Source organism: Mustela putorius, unplaced genomic scaffold (genome assembly GCF_011764305.1).
Source record: "Mustela putorius furo isolate JIRA1106 unplaced genomic scaffold, ASM1176430v1.1 tig00003875_pilon_pilon_pilon, whole genome shotgun sequence".
Taxonomy (NCBI): domain Eukaryota; kingdom Metazoa; phylum Chordata; class Mammalia; order Carnivora; family Mustelidae; genus Mustela; species Mustela putorius.
Window position 1 is genome coordinate 3,259,257 of NW_025422026.1, and position 27,050 is coordinate 3,286,306.

The 27,050-nt window shown below is 45.6% G+C and overlaps 1 protein-coding gene across 1 annotated transcript in view; it reads right to left on the reverse strand.

The window, feature by feature from the left end:
• The window catches only part of ADAMTSL3 (ADAMTS like 3), a 339,169-nt gene that overhangs the window by 105,349 nt on the left and 206,770 nt on the right, over positions 1-27,050 (reverse strand). Inside the window, exons 10-15 of the mRNA XM_045067215.1 lie at positions 25,733-25,871; positions 24,584-24,634; positions 23,508-23,712; positions 19,344-19,491; positions 17,713-17,797; positions 5,337-5,623 (exon numbers count right to left, since the gene is read on the reverse strand). Of these exons, the coding sequence (XP_044923150.1) occupies positions 5,337-5,623; positions 17,713-17,797; positions 19,344-19,491; positions 23,508-23,712; positions 24,584-24,634; positions 25,733-25,871 (915 nt within the window). The remainder of the gene's footprint in view (positions 1-5,336; positions 5,624-17,712; positions 17,798-19,343; positions 19,492-23,507; positions 23,713-24,583; positions 24,635-25,732; positions 25,872-27,050) is intronic.

The following is a 27,050-nucleotide window of genomic DNA, read 5'->3' on the forward strand; positions in this document are numbered from 1 at the left end:
TTTTCTGTATGATGTGAAGATAAGTTAGAAGACACAAGTACACAGATTGTCAAGATGTAACGAAAGGCTTATCTTTTCAGAAATCTGCAGTTTGCCTATATTACTTTTCTATCAGAAACAGGAATGTTGGAGAAATAGCCAGGTGCCTGGGGAAATCCTATTTTCCTGTGGTATTCAGTTACGGCAGACCAGGATGAGGGTTAAAACCAACGCTTGTAACCATAGGCCAGGAGGACTCGTAGAGGCTAAGCCTCCAAAAGCCACTGAAATGCATCACAGAGAGGCGAGTATCACTGTGTCTAAGTAGCGCCGTCAAGACAGTCAAGGAAAATAACCAAGAGCTGAGATGCACTGAGTCAAGGACGGTGTCCTATTCATTTTCTATCCTGATGCTGACCCCAGAACCTAGAGCCACGAGTCTAGCACAGAACAGACGAGCGGCTCCCTGCCTTTATCGAGGATTTGGGTTTTGAGCATTGGGCCTTCAGTTTTACAGAATTTAGTGATCTATTTAAAAGGAAAATTTAAGTTTGAGCCCACAGAGTTAAAAACATTACTTCTTGATTGGATTATTTGTTCTTTGGGTGTTGAGTTTGCTAAGTTCTTTATAGATTCTGGACACTAGTCCTTTATCTGATATGTCGTTTGCAAATATCTTCTCCCATTCTGTCAGTTGTCTTTTGATTTTGTTAACTGTTCCCTTTGCTGTGCAAAAGCTTTTGATCTTGATGAAATCCCAGTAGTTCATTTTTTCCCTTGCTTCCCTTGCCTTTTGCGTTGTTCCTAGGAAGATTCTGCAAAGAAGACATCCAGATGGCGAACAGACACATGAAAAAGTGCTCCATATCACTCGGCATGAGGGAAATACAAATCAAAACCACAATGAGATATCACCTCACACCAGTCAGAATGGCTAAAATCAACAAGTCAGGAAATGACAGATGCTGGCGAGGATGCGGAGAAAGGGGAACCCTCCTACACTGTTGGTGGGAATGCAAGCTGGTGCAGCCACTCTGGAAAACAGCATGGAGGTTCCTCAAAATGTTGAAAATAGAACTGCCCTATGACCCAGCAATTGCACTATTGGGTATTTACCCTAAAGATACAAATGTAGTGATCCAAAGGGGCACATGCACCCGAATGTTTATAGCAGCAATGTCCACAATAGCCAAACTATGGAAAGACCCTAGATGTCCATCAACCGATGAATGGATCAAGAAGATGTGGTATATATACACAATGGAATACTATGCAGCCATCAAAAGAAATGAAATCTTGCCATTTGCAACAACATGGATGGAACTAGAGCGTATCATGCTTAGCGAAATAAGTCAAGCAGAGAAAGACAACTATCATATGATCTCCCTGATATGAGGAAGTGGTGATGCAACATGGAGGCTTAAGTGGGTAGAAGAAGAATAAATGAAACAAGATGGGATTGGGAGGGAGACAAACCATAAGTGATTAATCTCACAAAACAAACTGAGGGTTGCCAGGGGGAGGGGGTTTGGGAGAAGGGGGTGGGATTATGGACATTGGGGAGGGTATGTGATTTGGTGAGTGCTGTGAAGTGTGTAAACCTGGTGATTCACAGACCTGTACCCCTGGGGATAAAAATATATGTTTATAAAAAATAAAAAAAAAAACATTACTTCTGCTGGGTTAAAAAGCTTATTGTATCCACTTACCATTCAACCAAACCTCTGTGAAGGGTGAGAATTATTTTCTGTTTTGGACCTTGTGATGGGCTCTGGGCCTCAGTTTCCCTAACTATGAAATTCGGGTTAGTGGACATCCAAGGTTCATGTAAATGATATTATTCTAGGATTAAACAACATAACGCACCTTCACAAGGCTAAATTGCTGTGTAACTGAGTACTGAAAGATTCCCAAGCTGACCTCTGTCACAATCTGTAAAATGTAAAAGGATTTTGTAAAATCCTCCCGTGTTCACGAAGTGACATCAGAAAATAAATGGGCAACATCACACCAACCATCTGAGTGCTGAACTGTACTTCTGACATTTAAGGCAGTTTCCCTTCTCACAGTGGTCCCCAAAGGCCTCAATACCAATGAGGAGAGACATGATTATCCAAGTTTCACAAAACCTGGATGTGTTAAATGGATTCAAAGCTCATTCTTCTACTCCGAGGTATATACACAAGAGAAGTGAAATAAAAATATGTCCATACAAAAATGTGTACCTGAAGGATCACAGCAGTGGTATCTACAACACCCAACACGTGCAAATAATCCATATTTCCAACCAATGAATGGATAAATGAAATGTGGTATATTCACATAGCATAATAATATTAGTCATAAAAAGGAATGAAGTAGGGCTCCTGGGTGGCTCAGTGGGTTAAGTCGCTGCCTTCGGCTCAGGTCATGATCTCAGGGTCCTGGGATCGAGTCCCGCATGGGGCTCTCTGCTCAGCAGGGAGCCTGCTTCCCCCTCTCTCTCTGCCTACTTGTGATCTCTGTCTGTCAAATAAATAAATAAAATCTTAAAAAAAAAAAAGGAATGAAGTAGATTCATGCTAAACCATGGAGGAACTTCAGCTAGAAATATACATGACGTGAAAGAAGACAAATGATCCTATTATGTGATTCCATTTATGCGAAGTGTCCAGGGTAGACGGAAAGTAGATTAGTGGCTGCCACAGGCTGCCACTGGCAGGGAAAATGGGGGTTTGAGTAAAAATAGGGAACAAGTGCTTAAGGGTACAGGATTCTTTGGGGGTTAAAGAGTTCTAACATTGATAGTGATGATGTTGCCCAACTTTGTGAATATACTAAAATCTGCCAAATTGTATAGTTCAAATGCATAAATTGGACGGTATGTGAATTACATTTCAATAGAGCTATTACAAAAAAAAAAAAAGGACAGAAAGAAAAAGGAAAAAGAAAGTCATTCCCACGGGTTCAGCCATCCTGGAGGTGGACCCTGCGCCACCTTGGTACACAAGACAGCAGCAGAGTCTAACATTTTGGCATTAAGCTTCAAGGACGAGGGCTAACAGACTCCACCAACTGAATCAGAATTAACTTGGTCATTTTCCCTTGGGCATCTCCAACTGCTCTGTTAGTCCCAAGGAACCAACAAGTGTGCTTTCCCAAATGGGGGGGGGGGGCTTTCCAATCAGGGAAAGAACTAAAACCAAGGATGACAGAGTACTAGACAAAATAGTGATTCTACCAAAGTCAACATTCAAAAGCTTGAGGGGCACCTGGGTGGCTCCACTAGTTAGATATCTGGCTCTTGAATTTAGCTCAGGTCGTGATCTCAAGGTTGTGGTTTCGAGCTCTGCACCGGGCTCTACGTTCAGTTCAGAGTCTGCTTCAGATTCTCTCCCTCTGGCCCTCCCCCTGCTGCTCTCTCCCCTCCTCACTCTAAAATAAATGTAAAAATCTCTTAAAAACAAAACAAAACAAAACTTGAGATTAACAGATTTGAAGACATGCCAGCAATAGTAGGGTTCTTTTCTGCTCTCATAACAAAAGACAAAGACCCAGGCTTCTGGTGAAACTACAGGAATGTGGTGGTTCAGAAGTGGTATAGACAGCTGACATTTTGCAGTAACGTGGAAGAAAGTTCCAACATCTATAACTGCGGTTGAATAGGGGACCATTCTTACATCATAGCAACCGGCTCTAGAGGGATTCTCCAGACTCATCAAGAAAGTACCAGTTCCCATTATCGCCAAGGACATATCAAAAGGAGAAGGGAGGGAAAAAGAAAATAAGATGAAATCAGAGAGGGAGACAAACCACAGGAGAACCACGCTAGGGAACAAACCGAGGGTTGCTGGAAGGGTGCGGGGGATGGGGTAATTGGGTGACAGCATTAACGAGGGCACTTCAAGTAATGAGCACTGGGTGTTACGTGCAACTGACCAAACGCTAAAGTGTACCTCTGAAACTAATAACACAAGCTATGTTAATTAGTTGAATTTTAATTAAAAAAAAAAGTTAAGGTTTCCAAGTTACAACAAGGGTGGTGTCCAGGGTCCTGAACTCAGCAGGAGTCGAGTTCTGGGCAGCAGCACAGGTGTGGCTGAGATTACATGTCCTGGCAGCAAATTAGGGTCCAGGTGAATAAGAAAATCTAAATTCCTTGGTAGCTGGGTAGGCTTCTAAAAACGGGGGGAAGCAAATAGGAGAGCACAGAGAACGCAGGGACAGCTAAGGGTTCTTTTCTCAAATTCTGTATGCATTAGTCCATATGAAAGGAAGCAGCCGCCTCGCAGAAGCCTGGGGGTAGAACATATCCCACTCCATCCTCGTCCGCTGCAGGCTGGCAAAGTCAGAGCACAGGTGTCTGTGTCAGGAGAGGTGGGTTCAGAGGCTGACTTATGACAGGAGAGAGACAAATACCATCAGGTCTTGGAGACTGGATGGGAAGGACCGGGAACTTACGTAAGAGCCTGGGGAACAAAGAGTGAGGGGCGTAGGCACAGTGATGGGACTATGAGCTCCAAGACCCGATAGGGCGTTCCAAGTAATGAGCTCAGGACCACCAGGAGGAGTGGGGCATGAACTTGACCCAACGGCCTCCAAAGGCAGCAGCTTTTTGTATTCTTCCTACCACTGCAGCCAGCAGAGTCCAAGGATAGCATGTCAGGAGTTCTGGATTCCTGACTGCGTGAGCCACCTTCACCTCAGTAGACGATCTAGCTTTCCAGTTATTTCTATTTCCTTCCAAAAGACAGCCCTGGAGAAGGGCCATCTGGACTCCTGCTCTCTACTCATCCACTCCTTCTAGGATCCTGGAATGTTCAATAATCCTAGGGCCAATGCCACACAGTTGAGACCCCCCAGCCCCTACTCCGAACAGGTCCACTGGCCGCGCACATGACTCCACATGCACCCACGTGAACCGCAGTCATCGGCTCATTCCTCGCTGGCTCCTGGCCCAATGCACCATATGAACTTACTATATTCTGAGGATAAGTCCTGACAGGGCACCACCAGACAATCCCAGGCCGCCTCACCTCAGAACACTGGTTACAGGCAAGACTGCCTCCATTCATCCATCCTGCAGTTTCCTATTTATTTCATTTTAGACAGTAGCCTCTTTCCCCATCTCACTTATGCAAATGCTAGGACCAAAGGATCACACCATTTTCTTGGCCAGGATGCAATCCCACTACCCTTCATCTTCTAGAGGATAATCGTGATGGAAAAGAAAGAAAGAAACGGCAAGTTTTCAGTTATTCAAACGATTTCCCCTCCTTCCGACTTTTCTAACTTGCATCTGGCACCCGTGTGATTTTGGGATTTCTCAAACCGTCAGAGACACGAGACAGGACTGCCCCCAAGGGAGAGTCAAGTACCTCCCAGGCATGTTGCTGTGCAAGGGGTGAAGCCGGCATACTCCCAGTGGTAAGTCATCCTGCCGTCCTCCTGGAGAGACGCGTCCGGCTCGCGGGAGGCAGGGCCCTCGTCACACGGCTGGAGGAGGCAAGGCCGCTCGGTGGGCAGTTCGGGGCCCTCACACTCCTCCTCAGGCAGTTCAGTCTCCGTCTGCGTGAACGTGAGGAGCACGCGGCACTTGACCTCTCGGACCTGGACGCCCGGGCCACACGTGGTGCTGCAGGCTGACCAGGGCTCCGGAATGAACCTACGGAAAACCAGGGTGGAGGGTGGGGGACACACAACCGTTACATTTAGGCCACTGAGGAAAGAGAAGCATTCTCTGAGGTGAAAAAGTGACTTCATTCTGAGGGGAGTCAGAACATTAGAAATGCTACACTTCCATGGATGCTCAATTATGTCATCAACACATTTTCAAACCTTATTTTTTTTTAAGATATGATTTGTTTATTTGACAGAGAGAGACAGCACAAGTAGGCAGAGAGGCAGGCAGAGAGAGGGGGTGTGGGAAGCAGGCTCCCTGCTGAGCAGAGAGCCAGTCACAGGGCTCGATCCCAGGACCCTGAGATCATGACCTGAGCCGAAGGCAGATGCCCAACTGACTAAGCCACCTAGGTGCCCCTTGAATCTTATTAAAAACAGAATTATCCCTAGAGATACACTGCATGTTCGCATCTGTTCTATAACTCAAGTTCTGTGCTGTGACCTTTGCATAATATCCTGAAAATCAGGGGGCCCCGGCTTGGCTCAGTTGGAGTCTGACTCCTGATTTCATTTCAGGTCATAATCCTGGGGTTGTGAGATCGAGTCCTGCGTCTGGCTCCACACTTAGCTTAGTCTGCTTCTCTCTCTCTCGCTCTCCTTCTGCCCCTCCCCACGCACTGTCTCTCTTTCTCTCTCTCTCAAATAAATAAATAAATATTTAAAATTGCCTGGAACCCTGGGGGTTAGATGCAAACAACAAATCAGGAACTCTACATCAAAAACTAATGATGTACTGTATGGTGACTAACATAGCAGTAAAAATAAATAAATGAATAAATAAATAGAGTAAAAATAGATATCATTAGTTTTTTTAAAATTTGGTAATCCAGATGCCATTCCACAGTGATAATTTCTAACCTGATTTCTTTTATAATGTGGAGACTTTTCATCAATATTTATTCATCTAACCTTTATCAAGCTTATCCTTTAACTGGCAGGGTTTTTATTAAACCCTCAATATTTAGGAGCTAAGCTCCAAGACAACAGATGTTTTCGGCAGAGCAATAATGCTTTCATATCCTCTTCTGTTTGCGTAAATACACGGAACTTCATCTTCCTGAAAATATCTTGGGTATTCCACCGTCTAGGTGAATAAAGCATTTATTTCTGACCCTGAATTATTATCCGCTGAACCTGAGGTTGTCCACCTATGACTACAGGTCAATTCCAGCTCTTTTGTTTTTCTAGAACCTACTAGCTAAGAATGACTTTGACGGCTTTAACTGGATGGGTGAGGTGTGAAAGAAAGAAAACATTTTTGTGAACAGCATAAATTCTGCTAGATTTCGTGCTATGTGGCTGAGCTGGGAATCTGCAACAGACACACTTTAGCCAAGAAAGCCTAAAATATTTACTGTCCGGGCCTTTGCAGAAGATGTTTGCCAATTCCTGCACTGAATTTAAAAGCATAGATTCAGGAGGGATACAGGTACGTAAGATATCCTGAAGCAACTCTTACATCACGAGACACTCCCCCGAGCTAGACAAGGAAGAGCTCAGTATAGATTAAATCAGGGAACTGTGGGTGCTGTCCTGTTAAATGGGTGCATTTACTGCAAAGCTCTCCCAAAGACTATGTTGTATGAACACATGTATACCATAAATGCTATGAGGAAGTTGTGGTGTGCACCGTTTCCTATGTTTATGAGAATACACACCTCTACACACAGGATAATGCACAAAGTCACTTCAGAAAATGACGAAAATGTAGTTCCAAGGCTTAATGTTTGAAATCTCAGAAAGATAGGGTAATAAGGGTCTCTCTGAGTCCCCAGCTGTGTCTCTCCAGACAAGATATCATCACAGTTGTCCACAAGGACATAGTCCAGTCAGCAGAATGAAATCCCGGTACTATGCATGAGACCAGGAAAGAGCTACCGGTAAGCCCTCCAAATTCTGTTTATTGTATTGAAAACTGTTAGTGGGGAATTCCTGCCCTAACCCTTCCAGGCCAGGAGAGAGCTCGCCCGACTTCCCGGGTTGGAGGCGTTCTAGAATATTTGCACAATGCTCTTTTCTTTCCTTGATGTTTCCCCCATAGAACTGGAAAGGAAAAGCCTGACTAAATTTGAGATGAGGAAAGGGCACCTGGGTGGCTCAGGCAGTTAAGCATCCAACTCTTTTTTTTTTTTTTTTTAATTTATTTGACAGACAGAGATCACAAGTAGGCAGAGAGGCAGGCAGAGAGAGGGGAGGAAGCAGGCTCCCGGTGGAGCAGAGAGCCCGATGCAGGGCTTGATCCCAGGACTCTGGGATCATGACCTGAGCCGAAGGCAGAGGCTTAACCCACTGAGCCCCCCAGACACCCCTAAGCATCCAACTCTTGATTTCCACTCAGGTCACTATCTCAGGGACGTGGGATTGAGCCCCAGGTGGGGCTCTGTGCTGGGCATGGAGCCGCTTAGGATTCATGTATTAATTGAGCAGGACTGGCCTCCTCTTAGTTAAATGAAGTGAGTATGGGGTAGTTCATATGCTATGATCTTTTGTCTAAATACACACAGAAAGGTATACATGCGCATGCGTAGTGTATGCACTCTGTAATTCTATATTTATGGAACATATGTCTACCAAAGCTGATTCCTGAATCATCTCTCTTTTCTGGAAGCGATTGCATATGTCAGGGTCTGGAGTGTAAAGCAGAGGCTTCCCCTTCTTGTCCGTAGCTTGAAAAGGTTTGGATTTTCTCACCGTGTGCATACTGTACATTTATGGCCACTATTTTTTGCCCTCCTCTCTCCTTAGTAATAAAAACTTAAAATTGGGGATTTTGCTTTAATGGGAAGCAGATGTTTTTCATTCAGGCTGAACTCCTGGGTCTCCTGTGATCCAGAACCCTCATGGAATATGGAGCAGGCAAGAGAGCTCACACCCCCTTTCCCAACAAGGCAAATGAAGGCTGCCTCCGGGGCTTTCCTAAGGTACCCGGGATGTTTCAAGTTGGTTTTCAGAGGTCCTTTCTAGGGTCCTCTTAAACATCAGATGCTAGCGCTATCCAGATTAGCCATGAGAGATTTCAGAGGACAAAAAAACCCAAAAAACAGCTATGGCAACTCAACCTTTATGCATAAACTAGGATGATTTTCTTCTGTGGATTTTTAAATATTTTTCATTTATTATTGTTTGTCTGTTTATTTTCTTAAAGACTCGATTTATTTATTTGGCACAGAGAGAGAGCATGAGCAGGGGGAGCTGGCCAAGTTTATCATGGTCATCTTTTTCTTTTTTTTTTTAAGATTTTACTTATTTATTTATTTGACAGAAAGAGGGCAAGCACAAGTAGAGGAAGAAACAGGCAGAGGGAGAGGGAGAAGCAGGCTCCATGCTGAGCAGGGAGCCTGATGCGGGACTCGATCCCACAACCCTGAGATCATGACGAGAGCCAAAATCACGAGTCAGACACTTAACTGACTGAGCCACCCAGACACCCCCAAAAAGGACTTTTTAAAATGGCAGTTTGTAGAGACAAAGTGAGAGAGAACCTAAGTAACCCGACATTGAAGACAGCTGGATTCTGTAGGTGCATGTTCTGACCCATGACAAACAGAAAAAGTATTCAGAAATAAAATACGTAAAAAAAAATATTAAAAAGTGTCTAAACCACAGCTCGTAAAGGCACACTGTCTTCCAGGAAAACAGTGATAAAAAGTGATGAACATAAAAACCTAGAGCTTGACGCAGAATAACGGCCGCCCCAAAGATGCTCACACCATAGGCCCTAGAATTTATGAATATGCTGAATTGTATGGCAAAAGGAATTCTGCTGATGGGGTTATGGTTATGGACCTCAAGATAAGGAGACTGTCCTAGCACGGTAACCTGATCACGTGAGTCCTTAAAAACAGAGCAGCCTCTCCAGCTGGAGTCGGAGAGACGCAGGTGAGGAGCAAGAGAGATTCAGAGCATGAAGGGCACCCAACCCGCCATTACTGGCCCAGAGACGGACAGGGCCAGAAGCCAAGGAATGCAGGCAGCCTCTGGAAGGTAGGAACAACTCTCAGAGCCAGTAAAGAAGTGGAGGTTTCAGTTCTATGGCTGCATGGAACTGAATTCTGCCAATGACATGAGTGAGCCTGGAAGCACCTTCTCCCCAAGGCCTCCCGAGAGGCGCTCAGGCTCTTGATTCTGGCTTGGCGACCCAGCACAGGGGAACTGGCTGAGTCGGCTGGGCTCCTCACCTACAGAACCGAGCTGGCAAATGTGTATTAACCACTTAGTTTGTGGCCAAAGCGATTTAAAACGTTTCAATTTTCTAACTAGCTAAAATTTTTTTTTAAATCGGGAATTTTGAAAGAGGTTGGTAATAAAGCAAGCTATGTCAACCCGTCCACTTTAAAATGGAGACACCAATAGAAATGGGATGTTTAGGGATGTCTGGGTGACTCCGTCAGTAAGCGTCTGCCTCCAGCTCGGGTCATGATCCCAGGGTCCTGAGATCGAACCCCACGTCAGGCTCTCTGCTCAGTGGAGAGCCTGCTTCTCCCTGTGCCACTCCCCTGGCTTGTACTCATAGTCCATCTCTCTCTTTTATATATCTCCTATATATTATAAATAAATACAATCTTAAAGAAATGTAAAAAAATATAAGGAATAACGCAATGGGATAAGAAAAGGAAAAAGTCCAGTACAAATTTTAGGAATGAAAAAAATGAAGTTATTCTTTGATGATGACTTGAGAACTATGGGAGATAGTAAAGTTAATTGAAGATTTAAAAAAAAATCAGAGTTCAATAAAACAGTCCCTATCTATCCATCTATCCTAACATCAGCAGGTTTCCCGGAGTTCAGCCAACCCTTGCTGTTGCTGTCGGCCATCAGGAACCGTGCTAAGAATAGTACCTGTATTATTTGAATACAATTTTCAGAACAACCTTTTGAACAAGTACCATTTCGTCCTGACTTTACAGATAGGAAAAAAACTGAAGCTTAACACACGTAAGAAAACTGAGCTGCAAGAAAATGCAGGCCACTCGATTAAAACCACCAAACACAGAGGGGATTCGAACCCCAGAGACCAGGTTAACTGGAGAGAACAGCACGTGCCTCCGAATGGAAAGACTCCAAATTGTAAAATGTTCGTTCTCCCCTTCGTTATTTTATCAAACAAATGCGGTTCTGATCCAATTTGAGCAGGGGAGAGGCTGGAAACAGACAAGACGACTCTCCAGTTGTTACGGGAGGTCAGGTGAGGACAGGCAGAAGCACGTCACACAAGAATGACAATTGCAGAGCTTACAGAGCCCATGCACAGCCTGGAGAAAAAAGGACTAACAGTTACAGTGATCCCAATACTGTGGGACTAGCCATGGGGTGCCCCATTTACACCGTGAAGGCACTTTGAAATCAGCACGAGCAGGACAAATTATTTGCTGGATAGTGTTGGGCAACTTGTTAATTATTTGGGAAAGACACCACATACCACATTCCCCACGGATCAAAGTTACATGTAAACCATGAAAACATGACAAGTACAGTGACCTTTGAACTCCTCGGGGTTGGGGGCACCGACCCCCTCCTTACTCCCTGTTCACAGTCAAAAATCCACGTGTAACTTCTGACTCCCCAGACTCGTAACCAACAGCCTACCGGTTCGTCACCCATAATGTACACAGACAGTCGCACCTAATCTGTGTGTTACATGAATTACACACTGTCTTCTTACAATAAAGTAAGCTGGAGGGAAGAAATGTTGCTAAGAAAATCGAAGGAAGGGAAAATACATTTGCAGTGCCACACCGCCAAGATCCGCCGGTGAGTGGGCCCATGACGGTTCAAACCCATGTGTTTGAGAACCAACTGTACTAGGAAACAGCATTTTTTTTTTTTTTTAAAAAGGTCATTTCACCAAGTTGATGAAGGTGTGGGGAAGAGGGTGGGCTCCAGGACTGCCGTGGACAGGCAAACCCATACTGATGTTCTGGAATGAAATCTGACCATAGAAATTCAAGGCCTTTGATGTGCCTGTCTTCTGTCCTGGAAATTCCACCCCAGAGATGGGTCCCTGTCTAGACAATCAGAGATGGGCAATTCGAGATTGGATGCAGTCTTTTCCCTTTTTAGTTTTTGTCATGGTGAGTGATAGCAGCACGTTGCAGACAGCCAGAAAGATCTTTTTAAAACATAATCATGATGACACCCCTTGTTACAACCCTCTCGCTACCTCTACATGATGTCTAAGCTCCCTAGTGAACCATGAAGACCTCCAAGACGTGCTTGTGTTTCCAGCTACATCTCTGCTCCCTTGCGCCGTAGGCTGCAAGACCCTCACCACACTCAGTAGTCAGCAGCCAGGCACGGCCCCTGTAGACCAGTTTGGCCAGCACTCAATCGCGTCTGACACCCACGTGCCTCTCAGGACCTTCGTTCACGCACCATCCCTCCCAGGAAGCTACCCCTGACCCCCTGAACCTCACAGGACAGTGATATAACCACTAAAATCTCTGTCTACCTTATTAGACCAACCTAGGGATGGGCAAAGCTTCCACTCAGGTCATCTAAGCTTCAGCTGGAGCCTAGCGAATCACCTCTACCACTTTACAGCTCTGAAATGCTGGACAAAGCCCTAGTCTTTCTGTCCCTCAGTGCCTTCACCCCTAGAGTGAGGGGAACAGCAACAGCTCCTCACGGGGCATTGGAATCAAATCATTGGAATTAAATGCATGAATCCACGCAGACCCCGGGCACAAATGAAATCCTCAATATTAGCTCTTAGGACCATTTTGAGAAAAACAGATGCCTGCAAGACGACATAATCTGGTTTTAGCAAATATATCTTCCCCAAAGGGAGAAGCTATACTCGCGGGGAAGGAGACATCCAAAGTGTTCCAACCCTGTCCTGTTTCCTTGGTTTTCACATATGAAAAACGAGAGAAGGGGCAAGGCGCCTGCAGAAGCATCTCGAATCCCAGAGAAACAAGAATGTCTCCAGGGAAGGTCTTTTAAAACCACGATGAATCGTATCAACCGTCAACACATTCCACAGCTGGAAGCTACGAAAGGTCAAAATCGCAGTTCTCCTGGCGTAGCTTTATAAGCTATAATTTTTATTTTCCTAATTAAAAAAAAAAAAAAAGCTTTTGAACATCCACTCTCTGTGTAAACTCAAAGCTCAGGCCATGGCAAACCACAGAGGCAGAAATATTTATCTTCTCCAGGCAGGTTTGGCAGGCTTTCTTCGAGGACTCGGAAATAGCGCTACGTTCCCCTTCTCCTTCATTGTCAACAAGCAAGCATCCCCAAACCACAAAAGGCAGCGCTTACAGAAGGATGAACTGGAAGCCGAGGTATGCTGCGGTTTTGTTGGGAAATCGAGGGAATGAATAGTCAGAAGGGGTGGAGGAAACTATAAACTTCACACTAGACAGCCAGGGACAGGCCAGAATCTGCCAGCAGCGTGAATTATAAAGGAAAATTGCATAGAGACCTCAGAGGGAGAGAGGGAGAGAGGAAGCAGGGAGGGAGCAGCCTCGGGGGCCGGAGCAGGTGCCGGGGGCTCAGTCTTCCATGCTGGAGAGAGACGGGTGGTGTCTTTGGGAGGAAAGGGTGTGCTGGCTTTGCTCGGGGGAGCAAGGGGAGGAGACCAGCAGCCAAGGCAGGTGCACTGGTAGCAAGAGCAGGTTTGGCCTGAACCCATGGTAGCTTTTATGACATTGCCCCTTCTGATTCATTACAACAAACGGGATTTTCAGACTGTGGAAAGGACCCTACAGACGACCCATCCAGGGGCTCTGAGACTTGGAAACGTCTTCCCAAGTCACCCAGGACACTTGCTAAAAATGCTGGTGACAAATTCCTGCAGAGGGATAGCAGAAGAGCGGGGCTGGGGGCTGGGGGCTGGGGGAAGGGTGTGGGGCACAGGGGAGCTAGTGCTTCTTGGGGATAGAGTCTCTGCTGGGGAAAACGAAGCAGCTCGGGGTGGGGGGCGGTGCTGGCTGCACAACCAGGTCAGTGTACTTAATGCCACAAACCTGCACCCTTAGGAATGGTTGAAACGGTCATTTTTGAAATTGGAGCAGAGCGGATATATGACAGTCTATCAGGTTCAGGTGCATGCCAGAGTGGGTCGGTAGTTTTACACATGACAACACGATCCCCACGATTGTGGTTGTCACCCTCCGTCACCATGACAAGTGACAAAATAGTGATGGCATTGCCTCTGCCACACTTTCCACCCCCACAATTTATTTACTTTATAACTGGAAGTCTGTGCCTCTTCACCCTCCTCCACCTATGTCACGCATGTCTTACCACCAAATAAGTAAATAAATACAAGTTACCTGGCAGAGCCAAAAAATATATATGCTAGTGACAAAGCCCCCTCCCCACCCAGTGGCGGCTCTGCGGGGACCAGAGATCTGCATTTCAGGAGCATCACGAGAGATTCTGATGGCAGTGACGTGAGGACCAGGATTCAAAATGGTATTGCGGCTATGAAAAGAGAAGATGAAGAAGGAGGAGGAGGAGGAGAGGGAGAAGAAGAAGAGGAAGAAGAGGAGGAGGAGGAGGAGGAGGAGAGGGTGGGGAGGGATAGGGGGAGGAGAAGAAGAGGGAGAAGCAGCAGCAGCAGAAGCAGCAGCAGCAGCAGCAGAAGCAGAAGAAACAGCAGAAGCAGAAGCAGCAGTAGATGTAGAAACAGCAGTAGAAGGAGAAGCAGCAGTAGAAGGAGAAGCAGCAGTCGTCCTTCAGAGGCACATCCTGCGATACGACGAGTGAACGGCTATGCTATCTGGAGTCCGGCTCCCATGTTGGTGGCAGAGACGGCAGAAGAGTGGCCTAACTGACAATGGCTAGAGCCGGGTGATGGACACATGGGGGTCCATTATAATGGCCTCTCCTTGTTTATATAAGTTTGGAATTTTCTATAATTGAAAAAAATGCTTAAAAAAAAAAAAAGCCTTTGACAGGTGGCCCCCATTGCCACCAGAGGAGGAAGCGGGACTGAAAGGCTGGTGGGACGAGCGAGCCTCGGGGACAGAAGGCGGAGCAGGAGGGGGCTTGTGGTGACGGACGGTAGCGACATGTGTGCTGAGCACGGTAGCGACATGTGTGCTGAGCACAGCAAAATGTAGCAACTTGTAGAATCACTGTGGTGTACACCTGAAACCAAAGTAACATTGTGTCAGCTGTCCTCTGATAAAAAACGTTATTAACGGGGTGGGGGTGAGTGGGAGCTTCCTGTGGGCGAGGCATGACCAGCAGCTCGCTGTGGCTGCGGCGTCCCACTCGGGGCAAAGCAAGGAAGGGCTCAGGGAGGAGGCTGGGGGCCCTGAAGGGAGACGCCCCCCACCAAGTCTGGTTGGCCTTGGGAACAAGTGTAAATCTTTGGATGATGGGGAACCATGGGAATATTCTCAACGTTGGAAAGAAAGAATTAGATCTGGGCCTTAGCTAGATTTGTCCAGGAGCTCTGAGATGGGGGGTTTGGGGGAGGGAGTGGGGAATGAATCAGAAGGCTCTTCCAAGTGTCCAGGGAATTGAGCTCAGGACCTGGACAGGATGGTAGTAGGAACAGAGAGAAGGGGCTGGAACAGAGACGGGTTTTAGTGGATACAACTTGCACGACCGGTAGTTAACTACATATAAGGGAAGAATGAGACAGAGGCAAGAGTGACCCCAGGCTTGTGGTTTGGGGAACTGGACACCAACCCCATTAACCAAGACAGGATGCACGGGAGGAGTAGCACTTATAATCCAGTTGTGTTCTGGGGACAGAAGATGCCGGTAGGATGCGTCGTTCTAGACTGAGAACTCTAAAACCTTCCTTGCGTGACAACTACACACTCCCTTCTAGCTGTCTCAGATCTCTTTCTTTCCACAGGTTCCTTCCCTTACAGAATCGCAGGAGATCATGAGGCACCTGGGTGGCTCAGTTGTTAAGCATCTGCCTTCGGCTCAGGTCATGGTCCCAGAGTGCTGGGATCGAGTCCCACATCGGGCTCCCTGCTCAGTGGGAAGCCTGCTTCTCCCTCTCCCATTCTGCCTGCTTGTGTTCCCTCTCTTGCTATTTCTCTGTCAAATAAATAAATAAAATCTTAAAAAAAAAAAAAAGACTCACAGGAGATCAGAGTAGGGAGAAGTTTCTGGTAGTATTAAGCCTAATACCCTTCCTGTACAGTTGGGAGGTGGAGACGTGTTAATTGACTTGTCTATATTATATTATACCACTTCTTGCCATCAGCTTCCCTACCACTCTTCACTCCTTTTTCAGTACTCAAACACCCACCTTCTTCTAATTGGGAATTCATGTCTTAAATCTCTGCAAGGTTTACTTCTCTCCCCTTTGAATGACGCTCCTCTAAAATTAACTGGAAAAGACCCTCTTGGCCATCTAGATAGTGTTCTTCTTGGTCCGCATCATTTTTCCTTGGCTTTCTGGGAGATCTGCACCCCTCCTCAAACTCTTTACTGACTTGATCTTTACATTCATGGTCCTTCTTGGGTCTCCTCTCTCTGCTCACTACTCCGTCTCCTGCATCACCGACTTCTTGCAACCCCCCTCCTCCTCTAGATCACCGCGCTACCGTCGTGAGCCCAGAACCCCTCTCTTCTTCAGTCGGCTATTCTGGGGTCATTCACCTCACAGCTTCTATAGTTTCTTCTGGGTTCACTTCCAGGCCCGACTCTAGTCCATGTGGAACAGTTCTGCACCATATCCTATGCGGGACGCACCAATTCTCCTGAACCGCATCACTAGAGGCATGGTGCCTTCTCACAGAGAAGAAGTAATCCGCGTTCCCCTGCGGCTCCCTGGGCTGGGGCCCAGTTGGAAGGGACATTGACAGATGAACAAGTTCCAAAACCAGCGATGTGGTTGGTTTTTAGATCCAACAACACATGAAAACCACTGGAAAAGGCTACAAGTGATGAGCTTGGGAAAGACCACACCCTTGGGATCCAGCTTTCTTCAAATTTGTAAAAACCTGCCACATGGGAGGAGGCATAGATGTGGGGTTTGGGGGGAGGGGGGTTGGGTTTCTTTTCTGTTTCAGAAAGCAGAAATTTGAAAGAGGACTATTTAGCTCAACCAGAGAAAAATCCCGCATAGAACTCAGGTTGAATGGGCTGTCTCTCAAGGCATAGGGCTTGGCCCGTCTCAGAAGGTGCTGATGGCTCTGAGCGGGAGACTGACCATATGACCTGATTACCTTCAAGAACCCTTTTCGTGCAACACTCTGGGAATGCTCTCTTGGTACAGCGCTTGTCAGCACCACAGACGTTACGTGTCTGACAGGGGATCGGCTGTCCTGTCCAATGACTTGAGGCTACCATTGGCGCGGTCATTCTTCTAGACTCTTGAATGAAAAACCTCAGAGCACCTTGACCCCTTGCTCTCTCCAGGTCCCTGCCCCTCCGTACCCAGAGGCTTCCTTGATGTGCTCTCCATTCTCTTCCCACTGACACCATTTCACTCTGGGTTTGCCAACTCGCATGTGGACAGAAGTCACTGGATCTCTGAGCTGGAATGGACCCCGGAGAGATCAAGTCCAACGCGCCCGTTTACAGGATGAGACACAGAAAATTAAAGACTCGTCTAAGATCACATAGTTAAAAGCGGTGGTTCTAGGCTCTAAGATACATAGCGCCATCTTCTTCCCACGGGTCCAGGCCAGAGCAGGGCTGGGATTTCTCCTCGTCATGACTCAGGCCACCCCGATGCATTTCAACGGAATTGGTTTGGTCGAGACGGGCCATGTCTTAACCGTGGAATGACTGATTTACTTGTATAATATTGTCATGGTCCTTGGTCAAATCACATGTGTTAATCTAGACATAGTGCTTAATTGTAATTAATTGTAATCTCTTAATTGTAATCTCTTAATTGTAACAGACCACTGGGTCTGCTTTGAGTTAACAAACACTGTTCTTTTATGTGCTTCTCACAAATACTGCCAAAGTGGGACTGCTGAATTGCGAAAGGAAGAAGAATTCTAGCCAGCTCAAGCTCTCTAGAGTCTGAAAATTCAGGTCATTTGGATTTGAAATCTATCATTGTACTCCAATGAGTACAAAAGTTACATATATCATGTTAACTGGCTATGCCCCGATTACTCCCATGGAAGGTCCTGGACTCACGTTGGTTCTTCTGTTGCTATTCTGGTCTCTTCTAGTTCTTGGGCTTGTTTCAGCCAAGGTAACTTAGCTTCCACCGGACTTTTTTCTAAGAAAAAAGGAACATAAACAACAAGCTTAAGGAACTTGGAGACATGATCATCGTTTGCCGAAGGTTTCATCAATAAAGCAGTCGTGCTTTGCAGACACAAGCTGAGTCTGTTAGCACATGAAGCAGCTTCTGGGGTGAACCAGACATTTCTGTCATATATTTTTTTAATTAACACATTATCCACATGCAACCAGATGATCCCACAGCAGAGTTGAACACGTTTTCCGAGCGAACATAAAAATGACTTTTATTTTTTTTTAAAAATGTCTTTTATAAACCAACTCTGTTGTTTCCATAGGAAAGCTTTTACTTCAACCTTACCAGCTTGCTTTCTTTTGCCGCAAATTCTGGTTGCCCGTGAATACAGAAATTGCTAGAGAAAACCCAGTAACATAGATGTGTGGAAAGCTGGGAACAGGGGGATCTGTGCTCTGATTTACTTAAATTTTTATCGTTGTAGTTGCTGAGGGAGCTCATTACCAACTACAGCCATGGTGCAGGAGCAAGACGCATGCCCCTTTCTGTCCTTTGAAGCCTCCCAAGATATGAAGAAAGAAACAGTAGTTTTGAAATAAGAAAGGAAATCATTTTGCATTGCTGCGGGAAACTGCAGACACGGAGGACATGTGCACCAGGAAGGAGAGAAGACTTCACTTGGTGCAAGTTTTATAACCAGGATTGGTCCTTGCCATGGCAACCGGTGATTTTTCTGGGTGGCAAACACAGTAAGTAAATATTTGTTCAGTGCTTCATTGTACGGCTATTTGTATGAACAATGGGCCCAGAAATGGCGAAGAAGAATTTTACTATATTTTCTACGACACGAAGGGAGATTTCTTGGTACTAACAGGTGGGAATAATCTTTCTTTCATTTCCAGACAGGAAAGGACTGTCATGAGTGTTGGAAATACCTCGCTAAAATATATGGCAATAATCCTGTATGGAGAGGAACGTGTGTCGGAGAGCTGATGCCAAGACTTCCTGCCCACGACGCTACCCATGTCTGTTAATTCGTGTGGAACAAATGGGAATAGCAAAAGAAACTCTAAAAGCATCTATAGGTCTAGACTGGGAGCTGAAAGTCTTAATTCATTCCATAGTAGGCAACAGGACACATGATAAAGAACATGTCTAAAATACTGCGGGAGCAAAGAATGAGAACCCTGGGGGAAACGTCCTGCTCCCTTTCCTTTTTATCCTACTTTTCTACCCCCATGCCACCTTTTTCTCATCCTGTTCACCCTACTTCTTTTTCTTCAAAACAAGGATTACATTAAATTATTCTATGTCCACCAAGAAATGTCAGTATAAGCCCAGGCGGATAGGAGCCCCTCTACATGAACTGAGTCAGTCTGAGTTCAGTCCCCCTCCCCAGATCCCTCAATCACGTCGGGCCAGCTTCTCTACCCAGGTGGACGGCTCACCCGGCATCTGTGGGTGAAACCAGTTTTTGAGAAAGTAAGTAGAACGGAAATGCTACAATATTCGAATGAGAGCAGGAAAACACCACTGGATTTCACTTCAGCAGGCACCACCAGCTTACCCTTTGGCTTATAACACGGGATGGGAATGATACATTCTTCTTTGATGTGTAACTTCAGCTGTGGGTTGCAGCCGCCCACGTGCTGGCCGCGGTGGTTGATACACAGAACGACGCGGTAACGCAACCCTCGGCCACAAGTCACCGTGCACTTGGAAGAAGAAATGAAAAGCCAGTGAACTCCTTGCTCATGAACCGATCCACAAAGGTATTAACGACTCATGCAAGGAGAGCCACTCACGGACATGAATATTAAACACAAAAGACACCAGGCAACCACGTAAAGAAGGGGGTAGAAGCTGATTTGCTGTGATTCTTATGGGTCAGGGACCCTCCCTTGTAAGGCTTCCAATTCTCAATCTGAAAAGTATTTCAGATGAGGTCACAGTACAAGAAAAACGGAAATGCCCTGAAATCTTCCTGCTCCAATATGAAAGAAACTTGATATAAGTTTTCTCAAATTGGATTAAAAATTGTTTATCACATTATCCAAACTAGCTTGTGAGAAGGAAAAAAAAAGTTTTTTATGCCATCATTTAAAACATCAAATTCTGATCAATCACACGAAAGGATTATCTTTCTATTCTGTCTACAGAAATCGATCTTACAAAACGGCGATCATGTGAGCAGGTGACCAAAGAGGATTCTGCCAAAATGGGTAGGAAAAATGCTCCAAAGAAAGCAAGTAGTTAGAGTTGATAAAGAGTCGTTAGAATTATCTTTTTCTGGGGATGCCTGGGTGGCTCAGTGGGTTAAAGCCTCTGCCTTCGGCCCAGGTCATGATCTCAGGGTCCTGGGATCGAGTCCCGCATTGGGCTCTCTGCTCCGCGGGGAGCCTGCTTCCTCCTCTCTCTCACTCTCTGCCTGCCTCTCTGCCTCCTTGTGATTTCTGTCTGTCAAATAAATAAATAAATCTTTTAAAAAAAAAGAATTGTCTTTTTCTGGATTTTCCCATGAAGTTTGTATTTTTTTTTTCTTTCACTATTTATTTATGATTTGGATGGTACTCTTGGTAGAATGGAGTATTTTCACGTCATGAAACCTAGGATGTCTTTTCAATTCATCTCCATACGCTGGTAAGTACGTATGTGAATATGTATGTGGCTTGTTCTTATTAGTAGACTTTATTTTTAAGGACCACTTTATATTAACAGGAAATTGAGCAGACAGTCCAGAGTTCTGTGCCCCGGCCCTCCGCACCGTTCCCTCTACTACTGACACGGTATCAGTGTGGTACAATTATTACCACTGATGAACCAATACTGATGCATTATGGTTAACTCAAGTCCAGAGTTCACATTGGGATCATTTTTGGTTTTTAAAAATTTGTGATTTCTTGCAATTTTCTGGCTTATTCTAAACAAAAATTCACTTGGATACCCAATATTTTGTGTGCTTTCTTCTTCAAGAGTCATCCCCGAAGTGTATAAACTGGCAGCCTCACCAGTTCTGGATCCATCCATGAGAGGGACTGAGAGCCCTGGGGCATCCGCTAAGGGACAGGCAGTGCCCCACAGGAGTCGCCTCACTATCTGTCCCACACTCCCGCAGCTCACCAGCTTCCCTCCCGTTGGACAGATGAGCGAACAACAGCCTGCCCCTGAAGGACCTCACTTAAGGTCACAGAGTTCCCAAGAGGCAGAGCGGAATTCCGTTCCAGAGTCTCCTGTTGCCACAACCATGACGTTGCCGCTGATTCACCGAGTTCAGAGATTCTTAAGTCTATAGATGTTTTCTACAGGGTCACAGCCAAATTGCAACAAATGCGTGACTCCAATAAAGGAGTATCAGTAGAGAGCAAAGAGGCGGCTACCAGGCTGGGAGGGGGTGGGGAGCTGGGGGTAAAATAGGGGCTGGGGATGAAGGAGGGAACTTGTGCTGGGCGCCGAGTGACGTATGGAAGCGCCGAGTCACTGTATTGTAACTCCCGAATCGGCTACGGCTCTGTATGTTAACTGTACAGGAATTTTTAAAATTAGGATTACAAAAAAAAAAAAAAGAAAATAATATCCGCAGCCCTCTGACTTCATCTTGGCACTGTTATGACCATTGAACAAATATTCGAATGTACTGAGTGTGGTTTGAGATTAGACCCTATTTCTGGGAAATGGACTCGGCGACCCCAAGATTTATGAACTTGAAATACATGACGCTGAGAAGCTGTTGCCTATCGGTCAAGAAAGAAACAAAACTTCTGCCCAAACTGAAAGAAAACGGGGTGATGCTAAGGTCTGACTATACCAGAATTGGTCGGTCCAAAGGAGCCTCCCCCAGGAAGCTGGACACTGAGGCCAACAACAGCGTCAGGATGTGCATTTACAGAACTCCACTCTGGAGCTGACCGTATCCCTAATGACAGCGAATTCTCGTTACTGAGAATGTATTTGGTTGTTGAAAAGAAATAGAAAGTATCACAAGCCAAGAGAGACAAGCGAGATGATGCGGTAACAGCCCTCTGTTTTGAAACCACGAGTGACGGTAAAGCCGTGAGACTGATGAGGGCATGAGGTGGTGGGATAAAAGCTCTAAAACCAACCTAAAACACACGCACGCGACTTCGAAGAGCACAAATGAAGGATGCCTGGGTGGCTCAGTGGTTAAGCGTCTGCCTTTGGCTCAGATCATGATCTCAGGGTTCTGGGATCGAGCCCCGCATCAGGCTCCCTGCTCGGTGGGAAGCCTGCTTCTCCCTCTCCTGCTCCCTCTACTTGTGTTCCCTCTCTCACTCTCTCTATCAAATAAATAAAATCTTAAAAAAAAAAAAAAAGAAAAGAAAAGAAGAGTGAAAACAAGCCAGGCAGTTTCTAGAAGTAAAAATGTTGATTTCTGATGATAGAGCACGATGTGACTTTTGGCACATAACTCAGGAATTCAAGGACTATATAATCCTCTTTTTAAAAGATTTTATTTATTTCTTTGAGATAAAGTTAGAACGCAAGTAGGGGGAGATGCAGGCAGAGGCAGAAGCAGACGCCCCGCTGGAGCGGGGAGCCCTAGGCAGGACTCGATCTGAGGACCCTGAGATCATGACCTGAGCCAAAGGCAGATGCTTACCCGACTGGATCCCCCAGACGCCCCTGACTAATCTTGCCATAATAAAATCTCCCCATCTCAGTCTACTTATTTATGTGAACAAGTTTCCCCAGCGTGTACATGCGAAACAAAACAAACCAAGGAATCACAGTAAAAATTAAGAATAAAATTACCGCTAAACCCATGTCTCATTCTGGCAATGGACTATTATTTCAAATCCCCCCCCCCATTTTCTAGACAGATTGATCACAACTGAAAATTTACTTTTTATGTGTAGAATTGTTTACCAAAATTTGAAATCTATTTATGTTGTTTTGGTGTTAACAACCCAGGGGAATATTTCTAATACTTAGGGCCTTATGGTCACAGGAAATTAAATTCAGTTCAAATAAAATAAAATTAATTAATTCCACTCACTATAGATTATTTTCTTGGAGAAAAGTACAATAGTGTAATCAATAAAAAATTATAAAGCATGAAGCTACATTATATTTGGATAAATTTCTAGGGGGAGAGTGGATTGAAAGTAGGAGGTCAAGGGGAAAAATTGCAGACGATCCCAATTGTTGAAGAAGAGCTCCTCTGTGTGTTTTTGAGGGAAACATGCCAAGCGTAAAAATCAATTTGGCATTTACATTCTGCTGGACACATATTTTTTTAATGCCATAACACTTATATTTTAAAATGCCAGCATTTTCACATGTTAGAAATGACATTCCTTGATACTTTGTATTTAAACTTACACAAAAATAAACATACAAAAATGCAAAAAAGAAAAAAAACAACTTCTAGATGTTGGGGCGCCTGGGTGGCTCAGTCAGTTAAGCGTCCAACTCTCGGTTTCCGCTCAGCTCGTGATCTCAGGGGTGGGGGGATCGAACCCCGCGGCGGGCTCTGCGCTCAGCATGGAGTCTGCTTCCCAATCTCCCTCGGTTCCTCCTTGCTCCTTCCCAATAAGTGAATAAATAAAATCTTTAAAAAAATTTTTTTTAGATATCAACCTAAATATTTGTGAAGGGGTCTACAACTTTGCGAACATCTTTCAGGGGGTATGTGAGAAAAGACTGCAAACACTCAGCCAGCGTCCATGAAAATCTGAGATTTAATGACAGGTGTCCTGTCCTCAGGTCTTACCTGAGACCACTCCATGGCGACCCACTTGGGGCAGTCGAACAGGTTGCAGGTCTGCATGACCTTGGGTTTGGGCGCGTACATGCACTTCCACTCCTCCACCTGCAAGATCTCCCCATGCATGGACTCTTCCACACACACGAAGCCGCGTCTCTGAATCCCGCCGCCGCAAGACACGGAGCACGCGGTCCAAGGATTGTGTTCCCAGCTCAAAAGCAAACAAATAAAAACACATTATTTTTGCATCATGTGTTGGTTTGTTTCAAGCTTGCCAAAGGGAAAGAGGCCAGTTGTGGTTCCACGGAAAGCACGTGGGACTTGGAGTCATGAGACTTTGGTCATAACCGCCCCACACGATATATAGTCACAGGGTGGTTTACACGTCTGACCCCGAGGCTGCTGTCAGGGGGCAACGCCACGTCTTCCCTCGTGCCCCAGTGCAACGCCATTCTGAGAACCACACTGGCTAACATGTAGAGTGTGAATGCATTCTTTAAATCGTCCGTCCAGGGATGCCTGGGTGGCTCAGTGGGATAAAGCCTCTGCCTTCGGCTGGTGTCATGGTCTCAGGGTCCTGGGATGGAGCCCCGCATCGGGCTCTCTGCTCAGCAGGGAGCCTGCTTCCTCCTCTCTCCCTGCCTGCCTCTCGGACTACTTGTGATCTCTGTCCGTCAGATAAATAAATAAAATCTTAAAAAAAAAAAAAAAAAGTCTGTCCACTACAAATACTAACAGACAATATACCAGAGCATCACAGAAACCGAAGGTCAGAAACCAGTCATCTGGGCATCGAAGGGGATTCAAATTTCCGACCAGCTTCAGGACCTGAGCTCCCTCTGTTGTGGCCAGTCATCCGAGCTGTGCTTGACACCTCCAGCGATGGGAGAGTCGCCGTGGGAGAGAGCGCATTCCGTCTGATTCTAAAACAGATCTTCTTCATTATGGAGTTGAAGTCTGCTTTCCCTTAGCTCTCTGTGAAGATCTACTATCTACCCCTCTTACATTTTAGACTATTGCTACAGATGGGACACACTGCCTAGCAAACGACTTGGAATGGAAAAAGTGAACACGTGACTCACCGAGGGAGAGGCTGGAAATGGTCGTAGGGCATGATCTCTTTAAATCCGTCACTACAAACGAAAACATTGGGGCGACGTCATTTCTCAATTAACATATTTGTTAACTTGACCCCTATGGATCTGACATCCCAAAAGAGAGCTCTTTCACTTTGAAAAATAAATATGCACATGTTATGAACTCTTCCCAAAAACTCAGCCACCACCTTTTTGAGTTTCAGGAATATCTCTGGCACACGCCGTGCCCAGCTCTATGAAAATACAGAAACCAGTGGTATGTATTCGTCAAAGGAAAGAGTGTCTCTTAAATTGGATAAATCTATTTTTTATCATCTAAAATTTTTTTGATATAGTAATGATATTAACACGCTATCGTATTAGTGGAATCGTCAGAGAAAATTTTATTTCATGGAATTTGTCTTTCGAAAAGGTCTCTGTGAATAATTATGTTCACCTGGGATTACAGGAAATGGGCAGCTCAGTGATAGGAAATGAAATCCACTGAGAACGCTTCCTTTTCCACTCGCACACTTCTGCCGGAGCCAGCTGGCAGATGTCTGGGGGATTCTGGGGCTTGATACTGTGCTGTTATTTTAAGATACTGTAGTAAAGCCAGGAAACTTCCCCAAGCAATCCAAGTCAGCAGGTACTAAATTATGCAACGGGATAGTTTATGCATAGCTTTTCTGCTTTGGCATTAAAACTTTTCACTTCCTTGCACGATGCATTATTTATACCGAATTTAATGTGAACACTTCAAAAGTCAAAACGTGGTCACGGGTGACCCAGTTTAAAAGGGAAAATGGTGAGTTCAAGACCTTTAGGACTAGCAGATGGACAAGACCTCGTACTTGGACGAAGAGCACTTTCCTATTGTGCGTGCTAGAGACGCTCAGGGAGGGTCATTCCGCAGAGGCAACTCTCTGAGCACAGGAACACACAGCCAGACAGGAGAGCCCTGCACCGCATGAGCCGGTCAGCCTACTCCCTGTTGGACAGGTGACTGATGCATGTAACGGCCACCAGCATGTAGTCAAGGTCACGTGGTGCAAAGGGCACATGGTGCAAATGGCCCTCTGCAAAGACCAATCAGTCTAGGCCACACTTGATTTCCTTCTTTTCAGAGGGGGAACCATGGGTGATGGTGCACACCTCGATGGGCAGGGATCCATGCTGCACTCCTTCAGTTTGGGTTTTGGCTTTACGTTTTCGGGGTAGTAATGGCAGTAATGGTCAGGAACCACCCTCTTCAAGCGGATGTCCACACACTCAGCTGAGTTGAGCTGATAACCTAATGGGAAAAGAAAAGGCAAGTGTGAACATTGCATGGCGGCCTCTCCACGGGGCACTGATCCCTTGCCACACTCTTTTTTTTCCCCTTAAGAAACTTGACTCAGTGGTTCTCATCCCTGGATGCTCAACAGAACCCCTGAGAGCTTTAGCACACACCAGTGCCTGGGTCCCTTCATGGTCCAATAAAGCCAGAAACACCATGGCTTGGTCCAGGAAATCTTTTTTTTTTTTTTTTTAAATGATCTTCAGGCTCTTCTAAGATGACTGAGATGGCCAAGATCGGGCATGATTACTTGGACTGATTGTGGAGGTCTTAACACTTGTAAGTTAAACACTTTTTAACACTTAATGAGAAAGTTATAGCAGCCCCCTCTTCCAGAAGGCCTGAACCCTGGGGCAGAACATCACCCACTGTTCTGTCCCTGACACCAAGTCAGACCCCCCTTCTTCCCGAGCGCCTGCCCTCTTTACCTGTCACCACCCCATCCCCCTTCCCCAGAGACACCTGTTCATCGTTTATAGGTCTTTAAATAGGCATCTGCCTCCTGTAACCTTGTTTGTGTGTATCTGTTTTAACCAAGTAGTTATTTTAAATCTGGTTCTATTTCCTACTTCTCTCACTCAACGTTACATTGTTGCGAGCTCCCACCGCAGACCATCTAGATGCTGGTGTATATGAGTTTAACTCTCTTGCTTTCCCGGGGAACCTGGGGCACCTCGGAGGCCAACGAACTTCTCACCTGGGGACATGAGCACTGTCTCTACAGGGAGGAGCAGAACCCATCCCCTCTACCGCCCCCTGCCGCAAAAGCCCTCAAAGGGGACGGGATGAAGACTCACTTCCGAGTCTATTAAATTCAAATTGTCATCGCTGAGGAAAGTGAACATTCCAAAGGGGTGAGTGCTGTAAATTTTTTTAAAAACACCCAAAATGATGCTTCTATTTCCTGAAAGATCTGATTCCAGGCTTCCTGTCACTACATAAGTGTCATGTTAAGTTAAAAAAAAAAAAAAAAAAAGGAAAAAAAACACAATTTTTCAAAACCAGAATGATCTCTTCGGGAAAAAAATAAAATAAAAATAAAGCCCAAGCTAAGCTCTCAGTCTCAGCCAGTTGGTCTAAAGGTCTAAAAATACATTGAAGGGCCTGCTTGTCGAGAGGAATCTGATTTCATAA